Genomic DNA, 19,672 nt, shown 5'->3' with positions numbered 1-19,672 from the left:
GTGTCTGTGCCAATGCCTGACCACTCTATTGGAGAATAAATTTTTCTTAATATCTGATCTGAACCTCCCTTGGAACAACTTGAGGCCATTACCTCTCTACCTACTTCTTGTAGGAAGACTACAAGGGCTAATGCCCATTTGTTTTCACTTGTTCCTTGTGACACCTCCAGGCTTTTACTCCAGAAAGAGGCAAAATTATGCCAATGCTGCATTTGTATGCTTGGAGCCAGACAATACCATACAAAAGGGAACTTGGCTAAATACTCAGGAGCAAGAGTACATTTAGAACTGTTAATTACTTGTATCAATGACTCTTAACTGAGCTAATCTAATACATTTATGTTCAGGTCCAGAGGCATTACTATTTCACTTGTTCAGGTTTATTTCAGATGCTTTATAACTCTATCTCAATTTGCAGTGTGATTTTTAAATGTTCTGCCAGGTTTTGCATATCATCAACACTTATCTTTAAATCAGGAGCAGTCCTGGAGGAAAAGTAATTACTGTGCATTGTGCAGTCCTCTTACGGTTCTAAGTAGCCTGTCTGCTCTTAATTTTTTCAGAGATCTTAATGTAAATTTTTAGCAGCTTGCTGAAGTCTGATGTTTGTTTATGTCTAAGAGCAGTTCCTCCAACGAGGGCAACAAAATCACGTAAATAATTAGCGCTATAGCGCTATAGTTCTTACAATTCATATCTGTTGCTTTAGATGAGCGTAATTTTTACTTGGTGAAAAGGAGTGAAAAGAAAAATCTGTCAAGTGCTGTCTTTGTAAGAGAAGCAGCTCTCCTGATTTCTTTTCTCTGGCTTGAGGGGTAGAGCTATAAACCTGGTGAAGCATAACGTTAATAATACTGCATGATCAAGCAAGAAAAAAAAACACATTATTTTACTTGCTCTGATTGTCACAAACCTATCCTAATGCTTGCCTGTTGGTTGTTTGTACAGTTTTTAAGAAATATTACTACCATGGGCGCACAGGAGACAGTTACTTGGAAAAAGCACGAACTGATGCTATTCCAAGCCTCGGCATCAATACCACCTTCTTGATGAATTCATCAGTGAGCAGATCCATGTCCCTAGAGAATCAAACAGGCACGCATGATGTGCATTATGGACGTGAAACTGCCGTCCTTAGTCTCATGTTGATGTTGGGTACCCTTTGGCTTGGTCATACGCTCTATCAGTTTAAGAAAAGGTGAGTTACTTTAGTCTTAGAGCTCAGACTACTGATTATTTCATATTACCTGTGAGGAATCAATAATGGCTTAGGTCCAAATTCTTGTAACCCGGTGAAATCAGGTGGAACTCTCCCATTAATGGTGGTGGAAGCCAAAACCAGACATGAACTTGGCTGGCCACCTGGAAAATGTTAGAGCAGGACAAAATGTTCTGTCACTGACTGATGCCCTTCCGTATTTGATTTGGCATCACAGGTGAATTTTTGGAAAGCTTTGGATGAATCATATCGAACATTTGGAACTTGTAACTCTCTCCAAATAAGCATTAAACCATTTTGGGGGGCAAAACCCCTGATGGTGTAGGAAAGCCTACTGGGAAGGTACCTCTGTTGTGCTCTTGGAAACCAGATGCCCACTTCTAATGTGGTTTTAATACTATTGCCTTTAAAACTCTTTGAAATGGCCAAGCAAGAAATTAAAACTGCTGTGGAATTAGATGCCAGCTTGTCTTATTTTTTTGTTCTTTCTGGGTTTTTGCTTATGTATTCATCAACCTTCAAAGATGATAGATTTCATAGGGTTTAGGCTGAATTTAAGACTTTCTTCACTCCAAACGTCTCCTTAGAATGGCAAGATTGGACTGACTTTTCATTTGTTAATGTTAATGCTATCTGGATTGGGCAGCTGTCTCTTCAGTGTGGTGTTGATGGAAGTTTTCTGTCTTTAAATTACAGCCCGTATTTGCATGCAAGAGTCCGTGAAATTCTGTCCGACTGTGCCTTACCAATTTCAGTTTTGACTTTTTCTGTTGTGGGTTCCTATATCTTCAAGGAAATTGAAAGTAAGTTGTGTTTTTATTCTTCGCAGTGCTAAGGGATGCTATTCTGTCTGCAATTTAAGAAAAAGTTGAATCTGGAGAAGTTTGGCTACAAGTAAAAAATATAATAATAATCTTCATTCCACCTATATAATATTATGAACACTGTTTGTACTGCCTCCCACTCCAGGAGTTCTAATTTCATCAGTATCAGATATAAGTCATTTGAAACCATAATCTAGCAGGACTGGTTAAAGTTTTCTCTAGATGAGTTATTTCAGCCTGTCTTTTCATTTAATTGTAATTTAGGTGTGTATCTCTTACAATAAAGAGAATCAACAATTTCTGGCAAAGAACAAAGAGCAGAGTAATTAGCAGGCAGGAAGGGTTTGTTGCCAGTTGTGCAGACGTAGAGTTGATGATCCCAGTCTGTCCTCTTTGTCTCCACTTGACGTTTTCCTAATTTAGGTGAAACGGTGCAGAGCATCTGGGCACTTTTAAGTTAGATGAGGAAATCTAAAAATGATACACCATTCACTGGCCACACAGATCAGCTTTTCCACATCAGGAAGTGATAATGGGGACAGGAATTGCATTGTCCCGTGGTGACGTGAGTGGGTGATATGAGGAAATGTATGGAAACGCATAAGAAATGGCTTTTTTCTGTGATGACCATTCCATTCAGTTGGATTGCAGAATGTTTGGCTGTATGAAATTTACCCGTACGGATAGATTGTTTGTTTTTGTTTTTTTTTTTCCCCTGGCAGAAAGCAGGGGCACAGCTTATTGCACGTGGGGAAGTTTTATGTAGAATAGCTCTATCAATTGATGAACTGAGCAGGAGTCTACTGCTAGTTAGAAGTTTTCTAATCTAAAAAATGCTTCATGTCTGTGGAAAATGAGTTCCCCTTTTTTAAATTTGTTCAAAATAGGGAATGCTTCACTAGAACGAGCCATAACCCAATAAGTCAGGATGGTAGCCAAGCTCTTAGGGGATGAGGAAAACTGAACTATAGCAGCCAGATGGAGCTGTCTTCTATGGCCTTCTGGCTCCCATGTGTCAGAGCATCACGACTTATTTTCTGTGTTGGTTCCCTGTAGATCATAACGTGTGTAGAACTATGTGAGTCTTTGTAGATGGTTTGTCAAGAAGGCATACCCTAATTTCATTCCTCTCCTCTTTGCAGTGTCCAAATTTAACTACAACCCATCTGAGAGCTTGTTTGTGCTGGCTCCTGTCCAGTCCCTCTCCATTGGTTCGGTGATGAGTGCTATGGGGCTGGGGTTCCTCCTCTCAATGCTCTTCTTCATAGAGCAGAACATTGTGGCATCGCTCACAAATGCTCCAGAGAACAGGTAATGCTTTGAACTTTCTGCTGTCCCTGTGTTAGGAAGGTTCTTCCTACCCTATTGACCTGTAACAATGGGATCTCAACTAGTGCTACAACAACAAAAGGAAATTCTCAAGTTATGTTCTACGTGTTTCTCCACGAGTAAATCTGTCTTCTGATAGCTTTATCCAAAATCCAGCTTGAATATTGGAATATTCAGGGCATGTTCTTTCAGAACTTCTCATCACCATCCCCCAAAACCTGATATCGTAGCAGTGAATCAAAAAATAATGCAAATCACTGATGAGCTCAATGCCTCAGCCTGTTTCTTCTTTGCCCCTGTGTGAAAGTTTTGTAGGTATTTGGTAGGGTTTGTTTATGGATGTACATCCAGATATGGCTTATGGAGCATCTGATCCATTTGGACATGTGCACAGCTCTCTCAGAAAGGATGCCTTTTTGTAAATGATGAGTCAGTGATTTGCACAACTATCATAGCATCATTCACTGAAGCTGGGAATTAGGAGAGTGTTTGAAGCTATTCATCTCTAATTGAGAATGGGGAAGAGAAGTAAAATATTATATCTGATGTAGTTTCACTTTTATCTAGTAGATCTAATTTGTGTTTAAAGATTATTAAAATATTCATTTCTTTTTCTTTCAATATCACCTGATTGCAGTTGGAAGTTGAATGTCTATGACTTTCTTTCCAAAAGATACCGTGTTTCAGGGTTTTTCACTGGTGTGATCAAGGGTTCTCCTTGAACACTAATTCATGTGTTGTACTCCATGTTGTAGATAGAGTGACAAAATTAGAGGAGAAAAGATAAGCTCAAATTCAGTTGAACCAATTTGGTTTTCTTTGACTACATGGTTATTCCTGTTATCTTGATTATATCATCCCCCTTTCAGGTAAAGCATTATGTAAGTTTGTAATGTAAGTGGGTCATCTTTATCCCAGTATGGGTTGTTGTTTTCAATAGGGTGCCCTTAAGGAATGTAAAACATTTTGTATTTCTTTGTAGCATTTTTCATAATGCTGTGTACAGGGCTGAGCTTATGCTAGTCGGGTTTCAGGGCAGGGGTGTGGAAAGGAGGAAAATGGAGCCTGACAGCTTGTTCTGTGGTGTCATCACAGAATAAAAATTCCATCACCTATTGCAACCAAACAGAATATGGTTTTTGGTGTCCTACTAAATATAGCAATTTCTTCCTGTAGAATAAGCAGGGAAAATATGTGCCTGAGAGCACACTGCTTTGGTAAAGAATAATAGAAGAAAGCTATGGGACAGTCCAAGAGATAATGGATTGGTTGGATGGTGTGAGAATAACCCAGGATAATACATCTACAGCTACTGTGTGTGTTGAGCTAGACAGAGGCTCAGAAGCATGTGTATAGAGTATAGTCAATGCTGTGAGATTGAGACAAATATTAAAATAATGCTGGCACTGAACATACGGCCTTTGTACACAGAAAACCCTTTGAAAGCAGCAGACAGGACAAGCAGGCGATAACCCTGGGGGAGGTGGGTGATCCCTCTGCTCTGAGAAATCAGCACACGGGCAAGGGCCGTGCTTTCAAAGTGTAAGCCAACACAGGAAGAGTGTACAACCCTCCTGAACCCCACCCTTCCTGCCAGCACCTTCCAGCTTCAGAGGCGAAGCAGTGTAGACATCCATCTGACCCAGTCACCCTGTTGCCTCCTCCCTCAATGGAGGTGAGCACTTTTGAGATGACGTGTCTTTGTTCCAAAGCTGGACTCCACCTGAGAGTGCTGTTCTCGTGTACCCATAAGACAATCTTTCTGTGCTGGATTGCTTGCTAAATCCAGGTACCTACTATCCCAGAGCATCTGAGATGGCTCCAAGTCTCTGCTTAGGTACTGATGTGTGTTAAGACACCTAAATGATATCAGAGCACACCTTGTAGTTGGTGGTGCCTGGAGAGCATTTCAACTGATCCTTTACTTGTGTCAGAGGGGGCTCAAGTGCTATCTTGCTCTGATACCCAGAGACAGAACGATGACTGATAGACCTTTAACTTGGGTAACACAGTCTGAGGGCTGAATTTCCCCACCCAGCTTTTATGTAAACTTTATTCAAGTTGTTTGAGCACACAGTATGAGATGGGTATTTTTGTAAGGTCCCCTTCCCAAACAATCACAGTATTAGAAGAGTTGTGAGTTCAGTGTTAGCAGTTGTTCTCTATGAAGCCCAAAGTGAATGTGATGTGGCTAACACCTTGGTTAACCTTTTAGTTTAAGGGCTGTTTTCCTTTAAACTGAAGTGGGGGGAGGGAGTGCAGTGTTAACTGAAGTTAGGAGCGTATCTCCTGGGCTGACTGATGAGGAGGAGCTGAAGTTTAATGAATTCATGTCCTATTTTCTTATCATGCAGAAGCAATAATTGTGGGAGATTACTGCAGTGTACTAAGCGTGCACTCAGCTCCTGGGTCTGCTTGTGGGGAAGGAGAGAGATCAGGGATAGAAGCAGGGCAGATGAGGAAACTTCAGTGTTGCTGGTTTGTCAACTCGTGCCCATGTCAGCTCTGTTAGCAAGCACACCTGTATATTTTGAGTTGACTTAGCAATAAACAGTAGTGGCAAAATGCTGATGTGATTCTTATGGGCTGTTATTTTAGCAGATTGCCTTTTAGCTCAGCGTTGTTCTTCCCAGAAGGTGATTGCTTTGGGAGAAAGCTATCAAGTTTCATTACCATTTGCGTTCACGTAACGTTAGCTGTAAAAAAGGAGGTGTGTAAAATTGCTCAGTGCATGGAAATGCACTTGGTTTAACATTCAAGCTCAAGTTCAGCAAGAGCAGCCTTGCTGCTGTTAGCACCAAATCTGACAGCTGTCAACCGTACCCTGTTTCAGGTTGGTGAAGGGAACAGCCTACCACTGGGACCTTCTCCTTGTGGCACTGATAAACACGGGGCTGTCCATCTTTGGCCTTCCATGGATCCATGCTGCCTTCCCTCACTCTCCAATGCACGTCCGTGCTCTGGCCTATGTAGAGGAGAGGGTTGAAAACGGGCACATCTACGAGACGTAAGTAGGAACCACAGAGCTTCCATGGCTCTCTTTGGTTTGATTTGAGCTTTCCTTATGCTTTGGGTACAGTGGGATATAGGGTATGGTTGGGGATCTGGCTGTATTCTTGAACGCTCTGGGAGATGAATCTGGAAGGGAAAACGGACCAAACAAAGCCACCTCAGCTGCCATGGTTTGTTGCTCTGCTTCATTCCTCCTCCCCAAATCACTTGTTTTAGAAGAGCCACAAATGTGTGTTTTTCTCAGTGGCAGGAAGTAGCCTGAAGGAATTCAGCAAATTTAGGTGCAGAGAGTCAGCCAAGACCTTCTTTGCTTTTATCTCTGTGTGAAGCTGAGGAGATGTTTTGGCCAGACTTCTCTAGATATCTTCACCAGAAAAAATCCAGTCTGATTCATCACATGGGACCTGTCTAGTGGTTATTACAAAGGATAGGAAAAATGCAGCAGCATTTCAGAGCTCCCATGGTCTTCCACCATGCTTTGGAAAGGCAAGAGGCTTTTTAGATTCTTTTCCTTAAGTGAAAACAGCAATGAAACCGTGCCCGGGTCACACCATTCTATTTAAGACAAGATTTTTTTTCTACTGCTCTGAGTTGTCAAACGCTTTCTTATCAGGGTCCTATTTAAGAAAATAATAATTAAAAAATCCAATTTCTTATGAAACTTCCTCCAGAACAGAGATTATCTGAGCCGTTTGATCTCGGTACATTACACTTGAACGCTTTTACCTCAGAAGTGGTAATTTCCACTCGCATGCCATTAGTTTTAATTATGCTATCTTTTTGTTTCCATTTTCAGAACCCTCACTTCTCATAAGTGAGACTAAGTGGTCATTTACTTTGGAGAAATGGAGCGGATCTGTCTTTTAATTTCAATCTCGTCTCTATGCTGTTATGTTCTTGGTGCCTGTTGGCCCAATCCAGTTGAGCTTGTCTGCTTTCTGGGTTGCTGGTGGATATTTCAAATACTACATCTATGTGTTGCTGTTCCCTGCAGTGCTTTTTGTAGTCCTCTGTTGGGATATCAGCTCCTGGGCTCATATTCCCATTAGTATGTGTTGGTATTAGTTATTCCTACAACTATATCTATGCTTTGAATCCATGCTAAGCATTACGTTATGAGAAGGGGAAAAAAAAAAAGATTAAAACTTGAGTTGCTTTAATGAGTTTTGTAGGCTTGTATTCATAGACTAATATTAAATTGGAAAAGATGTCCAAGATCACCAAGCCCAATCCATCCCCACCGTACCCACTGACCATGTCCCTCAGTGCCACATCTCCACGGTTCTTGAACACCTCCTAGGGTGGTGACTCCACCACTCCTCTTTGCCCGTGCATCACCATTCTTTTGGAGAAGAAACGTTTCTGGAATCCATACTGTTTCTCCTGGTGCATTACAGAAGAGATTATGGACAACTATAGTCCAGGAGTTGCACAATTTTCACTTTGAAACCCATGAGCCAAGCCTCCCTGTTGTTTTCTGCTGTCAGATACCTAGCGGCTCCTTTCATCTTTTGCCACCCACTGTCTTTATGCTGTGCTGTTTTCTCCTGGCAAAACTCAGTTCCTTGTGCAAATCAAGGGCCTTCTGTCCTGGTCCTTTGCTCTGGATGCCCCCAGAATAACAGGGGAGAGCCCTCTTTTGCTTTGTTAATGTCCAGTAGGTCCAGTGATCACCCTAAAAAGAACAGAGATGACCTAACCTCTCTAAATACTTTCCCTTGTGGCACTGTTCTGCCTCTGTGTAAATTTGTGCTTTGAACCGAATATAGGGAGCAAAGACAGGAATAAGGGCTGCCTGCTTGTCTGAATTCCCTTTGAGACTGAAGCTGCTTGTTCTGTGCGAAGCACTGAGCCATAAACAGGAGGCTTTGAGCAACTCTGTCATCTTTTTGTCTTAGCTCTGCTGAAAAAGAAAACGTACCATAGCTCAGTTAGAAAATCAGGAGTTCTTCTGGTGCTGACTCCCTTGGCAGGTTCCTCTCCTGCACTCGAATCAAAGCTCCATGAGGATGATGGCACTAACATGAATAAAGCTCTGTCACAATGAAAGCGAAGTTTTCTTCTTCTCCCCTGTGGATGAACCACTTGAATTTGATGGGAATCTGGCAGTCTGCAAATAGGCATATGGAGGAGGTAGGGAATGGCTAATCCCATGCTAACCATTTTAAAGGGTCCTAGGGAAACGAGCCTGGATTATGCTCTATAATCTCTGTTAATTACATCATTTCCATTGCAGTACAGGCTTTCTGGAACTGCTTCCTCAAGAGACAAACCAGATTCTGAACTGTTTTTTTTCTTAATTAGAAAGGTGCCAGAGTTGGCAAAGCAACATCTATAGAGGGTGGGAAGTTCAGCTTTAAAAATATCAAATTTGATGAATTATGAGCAATTTTAACTGTTTTGGTAAGGAATTCCAGACTACTTTACATGGCTTTAACAGCAAGTGCAGAACTTGTACACGTTCGGACACTCCTCAATGCTGTGACTGCTGCATCCCTAAGAGAAGACAACATGTGATGAGCTTCAAAAATCCATTGCTGAAAGGCTGCTGCTCTCTTCCCATCTATGCAGGCTTGTATCTTACTGAAATGTGCTGGTTTCATATCTAGCTTTGATCCTGAGCTCTTCAGTTTCCATCATTGCACTCACAAGGAACCTAGCAACCTTGTGTATGCTCTGTTTTCTGATTGTGAACGTCGTCTTTTTCCCAAAACAAGAAATGCTTCCTTGGTAGCTTGCCCAAAGGCAAAGCTAGGGGAGCTCTTACTGTACACAGATGGATGGAATCACTTAATGCATCCCTTCCCTCCTGCTTTACTGCAACACTCAAGAGGCTCAGAGTGGTTCTGATGGCACTAAAGTGGTCTGACTGCTCCTTATTGGACTATCAGATTAATCTGAAATAGCCCCTGCAGTTGCACTTAAAGCTTGCTTGTCTCTGTCTCTGAGACTTCTGTTCTGCAGCGATGCAGGCCTGGAGGCTGTGCAAATGATGCCAAATGATATCCCCCAGCTGATGTTCCTGTTCTTCCAGAGCTTGATGGAGCAGTTTGCAGATAACAGGGGGAAGCAGCACTCCTCCTCTGGGCTTCTCCAGGCAATGGGAGGGACATCCCATTAGGAAATACACTTGTAAAAGTGTATTTGGAAGGAGGAAGGCTGTGGTTTTCACTGTTTAAATCCAGATGTGAAGGAAGAAGGGGAGTTCCACAGAGGTTAATACCTTCTGTCTCTTCTGCATATCCTTTTTTGGTAATCTTAGATAACACACAGAATCTGCCTCCATGCTCATTGGGGAATTTAAGTGTTGTCCTCAGGACTTGGTGTTCTGTTTGTAGTATTTGTTATTCCTTAGGTTTCATGTAAATTGTGTTATCCAAGTGCTAAGAGCAAGCCTTGGGCTGTTGTGCTTTCCCTCGGTCCCTCAATACAGGTGTGGAAGACTCCTTCATCCATCTCCCCCTCAGCATCATTACGTTCTTGAATGCACAAACAAAACTTCAGATGTTCAACCTGACTGTATTTAAAAGGGAAGGCTCTCAAAATTGAAAGAATTCACTGTGAAGGAACCTTCTTTAGTACAGAAGGGATTACAAAGTGTCAGCAGTACTTGGAAAAGAGGGAAATGTTCTCATAGATCTTGTGCTAATCCTCACGGTGCTTTGTGTAGAGGGTTAATTCAGAATGTTTTGCAGCCACCAGATGATGCCTAGAGAGCCTGTGACAAGAGTTTCACCTATAATAGGGGATTTATTCACCCGCTTATACTGTGGATTTATCTTCTAAATATGTGTATAAATATAAATTACATTAAGAATCTCCTTTTTCTCTATAAGTACTTTTGAGAGACGAGGGTTTTGTTTCCTCCCATTGTTTTGGGCTTATATTGAAAAAACAGAACAACCCTCTCTCCCCTGAGTAGGCTCTGGATGTTGCTGCACACTTTTCTGTACATCTTTTATTACTGTTTATTAAAAATTGTTCATCAATTCTATGAAATTTGCATTAATGAATTACAAGGTCTGCATGGTAGTAGGCAATTCACAGCGCTGCTGCTGTAATCCACAGCAGAATTAAATTTCTAGCTCCATGCATAGTGCTTCCTGCATTCCCTCCGTGTAAACAAGGAGATCCTCACATACATCAAAACTGTTGACTCTCAGTTGAGAATGCAGATCCATTTTTTTTTCCTTCCAAGACGTTCATTAGTTCCTGTAGAAGCCAATGAGTTTTATTCTGGATAAAAGCCAATTGCATATGCATTGGGTAAATTGAGAGAAGGATTAATGCCCAGAAAGAGGATTCTTGCTTATTTTCTTGCAATGTGCTGAATAGAATTAGTTTAGAGGGCAATTTAGTTCAGGATAGGATCTGTGCAGCTTTGGAGAAGGGGAATTTGGCATTTCTCCAGGTGCTCTGTTTGAGTCGTGGATTAAGTGCCTGGCTTGGATCCAGTAGAGCTCTGCCTTCCTTCTCAGTGTCAGCGTGGGGCCAGAAGTGCTGATCTCAGTGCTGTGGAGATGAGTTTCCCTTTCCTGAGTGGCACGTGTCCTGAGCTCACTCTGAGCTGTGCGCCTTGGTAAGAAGCTTATGTGGATACTGGGGTTCTTATCCTTCTCCCCTAATTCCTGTTTTTCTGCTTCCAGGATTGTGAGTGTGAAGGAGACCCGGCTGACAAGTCTGGTGGCAAACTTCTTGGTTGGCCTCTCGCTCCTGCTCCTCCCTTTCCCCCTCCAGTGGATCCCAAAACCAGTCCTCTACGGCCTCTTCCTCTACATTGCATTGACTTCCATTGATGGGAACCAGCTCTTTGAGAGGGTGGCTCTGCTGCTCAAAGAACAGGTAATGTTCACACATTGGCTTTGGTGTGGAATAAATACATCATGCTTACAACCTGGAAGCCAGCCAGTGCCAAGAGCTAACATGCTGTGGCAAGTTGGTGGTGCTGGGAATAGGCTTACCCCCAAAATTCATGTTCTTATGAGGCTGATTTCCATCTTCCATCTTGATTTCCATTGATTTCCATTTTCCATCTTCCGCCTGCACCTTGCATATCCATTTCACCTTTCTCTGCAGAAAGGGAGGGAGTGAAACATGATGTCTCTGGCTGAGTCTGACTGTCACTGAGACACGAGCAAGAGAATTCTTTTGTGTTAAAGCAAAGATGAACAAGTGAGAGAATAATGCTGTGTCAAACAACAAAAGCGGTGAGGTTATTGTTGGGTTAGAAAAAGGTGGTAGCTAAATTGTTCAGAGAATTACATCTCATCTCATTCCTTTCAAATTCTGCATAAATTGCTTTCTGCGTTTTCATGTTGTGAAAGCATTTGAGTCCTCTTGCTTGGAGTAGTGTCTCAGATAATCCCACTCTTTTCAATTGGCTTCAGGATTGCTCTAGAACACCCTTCTCCAGGAGGGTAAGAATGAGTGCATGGATGGAACCAGGAGATCTGTGACTAGAGAAGACCTGCTCTGAACTCTGTAGAGCACAAACACATTCATACAACACACACATTCAAACACTGCCTGTGATAGTTGCAGAACCACTGCACACGGGATGTTTGTCAGTCTTAAAACCCCTCTGGTGTCTGTCAGCTGCAGAGTACGTGTATCTTAAGAACAGTTTAGGAAAAAAGAAACAACAGATCTATGATGATGACTTTCAGTTTTGCCAACAAAGCTTCAGAAAAGGTCACTTTTGCCTCATTTTGTGCTTTTGTCTCAACTTGTGCAAAGTGTCATGAGATAGTATTCTACACTCAAAATGAAATGACTTGTGCTATTGGAATTCTTCTGATGTGGGATGAAAACAAATCTGGAAATCAAGCCATCTGTATGACAAGTGCATTAATGCTCTCGTTGGCAGTGTGGGCAGTACCTGGGAGCTGTAATGAGTCTCCAGCTCACCTCCTCTTAAGTAAGGGGTCAAGGGCTTAGCAAGCCTGGTGCTTCTGCTAATCTGTCTTAACCTCTGAGATGTAACATCAGAGATCAAGACTGAAATCTGGGTAAAGATTACCATTGTCATGTTGATTACTTTTTTTTTTTAATGGAGATTGAATAGTTATGTGGTTGAATAGTGATGTATTGTGGAATAATGCTTCTGATTTTAATACGAATTCTGTGGAATTTTCCGAGCTTCAGCTTGGATAATTAGAAAGTAATCTTAAATATGGAACTCTCACTTTTCTGGAAACCTTTTTAATGAGTCATGGTACAATCTGAATCCATTGAGTCTGTATCAGTGCCAGCAGACAGTCGCTCATACTCTTCATTGATGTATAGACAGTGAGTCAAAGCCTGTACTCAGACATGAGCAAGAAACTGTCAGTGGAAACCACGAGTGATATTTAGCCTATTAATGTCACTTTTTGTTCTTTCTCAAAAGTGAGTAGTTCATATAAGTGGAGAATCATGGCTGCTGGAGGCTGGCCTCTTTCAGCACCTCCACAATCTCATCCCTTGCTGTTCCCATAGCAAGGTTCAGATGGAATATGGGACCACCCGGGCAAGCATAGTCTGATCAGCAGGAGAAAGGCTATATAATAATGAAGAGCTGGGTTTCAGGTGCAGAAACAAGTGATGGGGTTGCTGGATGAATATTTCTGCTTCCCATCACTTTCTGCACACCCCCTCAGGCACTTCATGTGTTGCTGCAAAGCCCTGATAATCCTACTCAGGGGAATCTCATTACTGTAGTTATCAAGATATTTTCTTGCACTCCAGATGCTCCCTGAGGCAGTCTTCATTGTGTGTTATTTCTCCCCCGGGTTTCTCGTGCCCAGTCATCATCTGTGTGTTGTTGCCAATGCAGTCAGGTTGTTGCATGCTTTAACCCTACAAATCCTATGTTCAGCTGTTGAGCACATTAAGGACTGTTAATGCACAGCATGGTGTAAACTGGGTTTATTAAAAACCCTCGTTCTGAAGCCTGCGTTGTGTCCTGCAGTCACAAGTCCAGGATGCTGCATTTCTGAGACACCATTCTTCTCTTCCCAGACTGCTTATCCTCCGACTCATTACATCCGCAGAGTGCCCCAGAGAAAGATCCACTATTTCACAGGCTTGCAGGTCCTGCAGCTCCTCATCCTCTGTGGTTTTGGCATGTCACCGTTGCCCTACATGAAGATGATCTTCCCACTCATCATGATAGGAATGATCCCAATCAGGTAAGAAACTCTTCCCAACAAAGCTTGGCTTTGTATTTTTTTTTCTGTATTTTTTTCCTATCTCCAATGCTTCTTGTCTTCCAGTGTTGGAAGTCTGAGTGGTTAAGGAGGAGACACAGTGGTCTCCTGAGTACGTGATGGCTTGAGGAGAAGTAGCGCAGATAACCTTTGACTTTACTAATACCAAGTCTTGTGTGAAGGGATGTGGTCTGGTTCGTCACTTTCTAGCTGGCAAAGAGGCACCTGGGTCTCCCTTTGCAGTGCCTGTGAGATGTCTTCCTCAGTAGCTGCAGTCATCTGAGCCTTTCCCCTTGGTATTGACAATGCTCCATCTTGCTTTGCATTCTGATTTCCCAAGACCTACAGTCAGAGCAGAGCTGGAAACTTTCCTTTGCACCGTATGAATGTAAAGAGGAATCCTTATCTTTTATGTAGTGCTGGGATGCAGTGACCTTACAGACCACCTGTGTGCTGAATGCCATTGTAAATCATCAGCTCAGACCACATGAAATCTTCAAAATGCATCTATCGTAAAACTACAAGAACCCCACGATATCTTGCAATCCTCATTCAGTGACAGAATATTCTGAGTTAGAAGAGACCCTTAATGATCATCATGTCCAACCCCTGAAAGAGAATCATTGAAGTTTAATGTTTTCCTAATGTTCATTAAACAGTGACTGTCCATCATTCTTCAGTTAAATCACGTTTCCTTCTCCATTCTTTGGCTGTAATGAGAAGCCATAATAAGATCTTGGACAGATCAGATCTCTTTCCAGTCCATTTGATTATTTTTAGGCCTGTATGGCATCCGGTGATATCTAGTTCTCTTTGAGCTTGCAGTGCTGGAGGTTTTCCATCTGATACAGAAGCTCAGTGCTCCCGATGTGATAATCTGCAAAGGCAGCTATTGTGGTGGCACTCCTCTTGGCTGGTAAAGCTGGGTTCAGTTCTTTCCAAAACAAAAGCAAATGTCGCCTGCCATGGCTTTCAGCAGGATCCCAGTTAGAGCTATTTGGGCTGGGTGTTTGAGGATGAACCAGGCAGTAGAAAACACTGAAATGATTGCTCTTTTGATAGGAGATGCTCTCCCACCATTCAGATAGGTGACACTTGGGATGCCTGGTTAAATGTCTGGCAAATAATTTGTGGATGATGGATTCTTGTGGGAATTCCAAGCCTCTGCAGAGTATCTCAGTACAGGAAAGAAAATTCAGGGCATTCTTATTTAAGTCATAATATCATAGAATGGCTTGGGTAGGAAGGGACCTCAAGGATTATGAATCTCCAACCCCTGCCACGTGCAGGGCCAACAACCTCCACATTTAATACTAGACCAGGCTGCCCAGGGCCCCATCCAGCCTGGCCTTGAACACCTCCAGGAACACGGGATATTCACAGTCTCTGGGCAGATATAAATATTCAGTTAATATATATTGTTATAAGGTAAATTACTGTGGAGAATGCTGTGTCAAAGAACTTGAATTTCTCAAAAAAGCTAGGTAATTTAATGGTGCAAATGCATTTTTATTTGAATAAATAAAGCACTGTCATCTTATGCTATATCTATTAAGTTGTTTCTCTTGCCAGAGCAGCTTTTCCAAATAGCCTTTGTAATTAGCCCTGCTGCTAAGGGGAAAATGGTAGTACCTGGAATGGAAACTTGCCCTCTGCTTCCTTCCTTCTGAATTCCACATTGCTTTCATGCAATGTCTGTGGGCTCCAGCTGAGAAGGCTGCACCATGATGCATAGCTCTGTAGCAAATAATGACTTTTTCATGAAGATCTGGCACTCTAAATAGATGAGGCAGAAAAGAAGAAATGCTTTTTTAAAAAAGCTGAGGGAGGAAAGGAGAATAGCCAGGGGTCAAAGTTGAGAATCAAACCCAGCTGAATGAGTCACAGCTCGTTGTCCCATCCAGAAAACCTGCCATATGGTTTGCTTGTCTCAAGGCTGCATTCCCTTCCTTCCAACTGCATTAAACACGTGCTTTGCATTGTCATTTATTGGGTCCAATATTTTTCTAGTGTCAGTGTTGAAAAGTAACTGATTCCAGTGATTTCCTATTGCAGTGGAATAGTCTGTTGGGAGAAAATTTTTTTTTTGGTATGCCCAATTCCAAGTATTGAGCCAAAACTGTAGGTTTTTTGTTTTTTGTTTTTTTCTTACACTCCTTTACACTCCTATCTCTGCCCTGGGGCATACTTAAGGTTGCTCAGAGAGGAAGAATCTTTCTACATTCTGTTTCTGCACTTTCACAGCTCTCAAGCATTTTATTTCATGGCAGGTCAGTCTAAGCAGGTGGGGTATTTCTCAGCAGCAAGTGCTGTTTGGGATCTCTTTTCTAGCTCTTGAAAAGACCCTTCAGCTCATAAACTGGCTTTCTAGTACTGTACACTGTTAGAACAGCTGAATTGCTTCCTTCTTAAGCAAGAAAAGTGTCAAAATACAAATATGCAGTGGGATCTGATGAGAGCAGCTTTCTACCATGTTCTTAGTGGCTTTCTTTTCTCACCCAAATACATTAATTCATGAAGATGTTTGTGTAAAAATAAATAAATAAAAACAAAAAGCCCCCACAAAAACGAACCAAAACAAAATTAAAAAACAAACAACCCCCTGAAATAGAGGAAAGAAAGGGAATCGGGGCATCACTACTTCCATGATCAAATGGATGCTAAGGCCTGGGTAGGCATGGAGCCTTACCAGCAGCTGGAATGTCACTGCCCTGCTCAGCCTTTTGATCTCAAGTCTTGATGTATTCTGTGCTTATTAAAAGACTGCCTGAAACTGCTGGGTTCACGTTAAAACTTCCTCATGGGGGAGAGCTGGAAAGAGTGAAACCTGGTGTACTTGGAGGACAGAGGAAGTGCACGATAAATACCCTTGTATTCTGTATCCTAAAGCTTGTGCCGGCCCTGAAATTTTGGGAAGGGTTTCTCCTGTGAACCCTCAATGCTTGCTGTTCGAAGTGTTGTACTGGATGTAAGGCTGCATCAGAAATGGCTTGTGTGTTGGAAACTGTAGGGAGAGCGCTTAAGAAAATAGGAACAGGATATAAATTGTGACTTGTGGACAAGTAATCCATCCACTAGCAAGCTGGGGACAGCAGGAAGCTATTGCTTGCCTCCCCAGCACAAAACATGAGTGTGTCTGCAGGCAAATTAAAATCAGACTTGACAAACAAAACACTTGAGTTAAACAGGTTCTAACGCACTCTCTCTCTGGTTCGTTCTTAGGTATAACCTGCTCCCTAGAATCATTGAAGCCAAGTACTTGGATGCTATGGATGCAGAGCACTAAACAAGATCTGCTGCATGTGGAGCTGTGAGGATGGCTCTTCTGGAGTTGGAAGGATGGGGCGTCTTTGCCAAGGCATAGAACGAGTCTATCTGCAGTTCTTTCTTTCACCACTTTCTTTCTGCTCTAATATGGCGTTGGTAATGCACATATCAAAGACCAATTGAGCATTGAAGTGTCAGACCAAAACAGCCATGGACTTGAGAGGCCAGTGATCTTTGGAGCTGTGAGGCAAGCGAGCTCGATGGAAATGCCACTTTTCACATCCCAAAACTGGAAACCCTGAAAAACAGCATGCCATACAGTTGGAGCATGCATTCAGAGTTGTTGTGTTCCCTTGTTTGAGGGGTGGGGGAAAATCCCTTTTGTATGCATCACGTCCCTTTTTTCCAAAGCACTATAAGGACAACAGCTGACCCTTTTACAGAATGACAGTCCTATTTTGTTTGGCCTTTGAATTCCATTTCCTATTAATCCAACATTCCCAAATTGGTATCCCAGGTGGGATGGCCTCATGGTAAACTGTTGTCAGGGGGAAATGTCTGACTGTCTCTTCAGACTCATTAGCAGAAGGGTTGGAAACAAGTTAGTTTGTACTGATACAACCCACAGCTTTGGATGAGTATTTAATTCCTACAGATGACCTGGAAGTACTCAGAAATTGGGCTCGCGTGGTGATGTTGATGGAACTGCATCTGGGTCTGAGCTACTTGGGAATTACTTTGGCTCTTTCTAATTTTACCACTTGGTAATCAAACACAGAAGTGTAGTTTTGCACAACTGCAACGTCCTTGCTTGCACCCAGAGTCAGATGCTGAAACTTGTCTAAGGGCAGTTGTGTTAATGATTGCATATACATATGTACAGTAGTGCCTCTGTGTACATATATACATATGGATTTGTGTATATATTTTGCATAGATATTCAAATAGGCCTGATTCTTTCAAAATATCAGAAGTGTTTTGTGCAATCAGTGTTACCTGTGGTGTCTTGACCATATACCTGTTCTCTGCTTTAGTGCTGCTTCTTCTCATTTGTTGTATGGTCCCTTGGTTTTTTTCCTTCTGAAGCTGCTTGTTTACTATTTTTTTTCCATGTTTCTTTATTCAAGACATTTCTTTGCTTTCCTTTTCCCATGGCTTGAGACCTTCATCATTCTGTCTTGGTGGTCTGATATGTGAATTTTGCATTTAATTTTAATGTACAGCATGCAATGAAAGTTCTCCTTTGCCTAATCAATATTTGTTGGTCATTTCATTGTTTCTGTTCTGTGACTAACCTCCAGTTTTTCCCCTGCTCCCAGACATTATATTATATTTCTGGATGAATCTAACTCCTGCAGTCTTTTATATTTCAGTTTATTTAATTTTGCTTGTACAGTGGTCAGTTTTCTTATTTGAAGTACTGTGAAACCAGCTGCCCTTTATGTCCATGCCTGCCCGTTGCTGCACGCTACAGATTGCAGGTAAAAGTAGAGTCCTAATGATAACAAACTTTCAAAACAGCGAAAAATGAGAAAAGAGGGAATTGTTTTGTAAATTAGCAGAGAGAAATGTTGCTTGCTTGCTCAGTTCCCTATGGGTTGGGTGTTTCTCTGCGTGATGAGGAAGGCCGACTTTGTAATGAGAGGGAGGAGAGCTGCAGAGAAAATTTCTCACCACATGAACAGGCTCAAGCCCCTGATGATTTGTTGTCTTTGTACTAAATATCAGGTGGTATTTCATCTCGATGTAGTTGCCCATGGTTTTAATATGTGTGTGAAAAGGTTTATTTTCTTGGGGAATCTCTTCATCTTAACGGAAGAGAGTGTTAAATGTGCTCCCAAGAGTATGCCCTTGTGGGCATGGTCACTACATCCCAGAGCTATCACAGGGAAAGCTGTCAGCTTTCATAGCAAGCCAAGCAGCAGCAAGGCCTTCATGTCACAGCCCATTCTCGTGTGAATGCTGAGAAGGCTGCAGGTCAAGGTAACGCTCCAGTAGATGAAAGCAGGTAAATATCACACATTGGGTTTTCAGTTGGTCCTGAAGGCAGCAGGGGTAACTCACGTGATGTCTGACCAATGGTGTGATACTAAATGCAAATCTGTGCATGGTTTCTGACTGCCTTCATCAATCTTTTCTGGGTTTTGAGTCATTTCTGTGGTGAAATTGCTGATGGCTATTACCAAGGTCTACATGTAGAAAGAGAAGGTGAGCAATCAGCAAACAGGATTTTGGGGACCAGGTAAAATTGAAGGTGGTAAAAGCATCTCTGATCTCCAGTCAACAGAAAAAGATGACAGCAAACAATTCAGTACTTATTGTGAAAGAGCAATTGCACAGGCCTGACCAATGCTTGAGTGTTTTTTTTCCCCGTGGATGTTAGATTTAACCAGAACTAGAATGAGAAGTGTTAACTTATGGTCAAACTATTACCTGTCTTGGGAGTACATTACTGGTGTCTCAGCTCTTGGCTGGGAAAAGTCGCCCTGAAGGATTTGGACTGTATTGTGGATGCTGTGGCTGGAAGGAGGAGACAGTGTGCCCGCTGGGATGTACCTATGGTCCTCTCTGAGGCCCTGGATGAAATCTCCTCCGGTACAGAGTAGCTGAGATGGGCTGGCATGCAAGTATTGCAAGAAGAATTAATTTTGAGATGCGCCCCCCAAGCCTCTGCTCACAAGGACCAAAATGTGTCTGTGTCAATTTGAAAACGTCAGTTTCAGAGTCAAACTCAGTTGAAGATCACTTAAAATCCAGATAACTGGGGGGGGTTAAATAGCCATCACAGTTATTGGGGTGGAGATTCATTGCTGTTGCTTTACCAGTATGACTTC

At 42.2% G+C, this 19,672-nt stretch overlaps 1 protein-coding gene across 1 annotated transcript in view; it reads left to right on the top strand.

The window, feature by feature from the left end:
* The window catches only part of SLC4A11 (solute carrier family 4 member 11), a gene marked incomplete at its 5' end in the record, with an annotated part of 52,723 nt that extends 34,536 nt beyond the window's left edge, over positions 1-18,187 (top strand). The window contains 7 exons of the mRNA XM_019615050.2: positions 949-1,198; positions 1,916-2,022; positions 3,186-3,354; positions 6,206-6,379; positions 11,031-11,226; positions 13,384-13,553; positions 16,794-18,187. Of these exons, the coding sequence (XP_019470595.2) occupies positions 949-1,198; positions 1,916-2,022; positions 3,186-3,354; positions 6,206-6,379; positions 11,031-11,226; positions 13,384-13,553; positions 16,794-16,857 (1,130 nt within the window). The remainder of the gene's footprint in view (positions 1-948; positions 1,199-1,915; positions 2,023-3,185; positions 3,355-6,205; positions 6,380-11,030; positions 11,227-13,383; positions 13,554-16,793) is intronic.
* Positions 18,188-19,672: the final 1,485 nt, after the last annotated feature.

Source organism: Meleagris gallopavo, chromosome 4 (assembly GCF_000146605.3).
Source record: "Meleagris gallopavo isolate NT-WF06-2002-E0010 breed Aviagen turkey brand Nicholas breeding stock chromosome 4, Turkey_5.1, whole genome shotgun sequence".
Classification (NCBI taxonomy): domain Eukaryota; kingdom Metazoa; phylum Chordata; class Aves; order Galliformes; family Phasianidae; genus Meleagris; species Meleagris gallopavo.
This window is presented reverse-complemented; position numbering and strand designations above follow the sequence as displayed.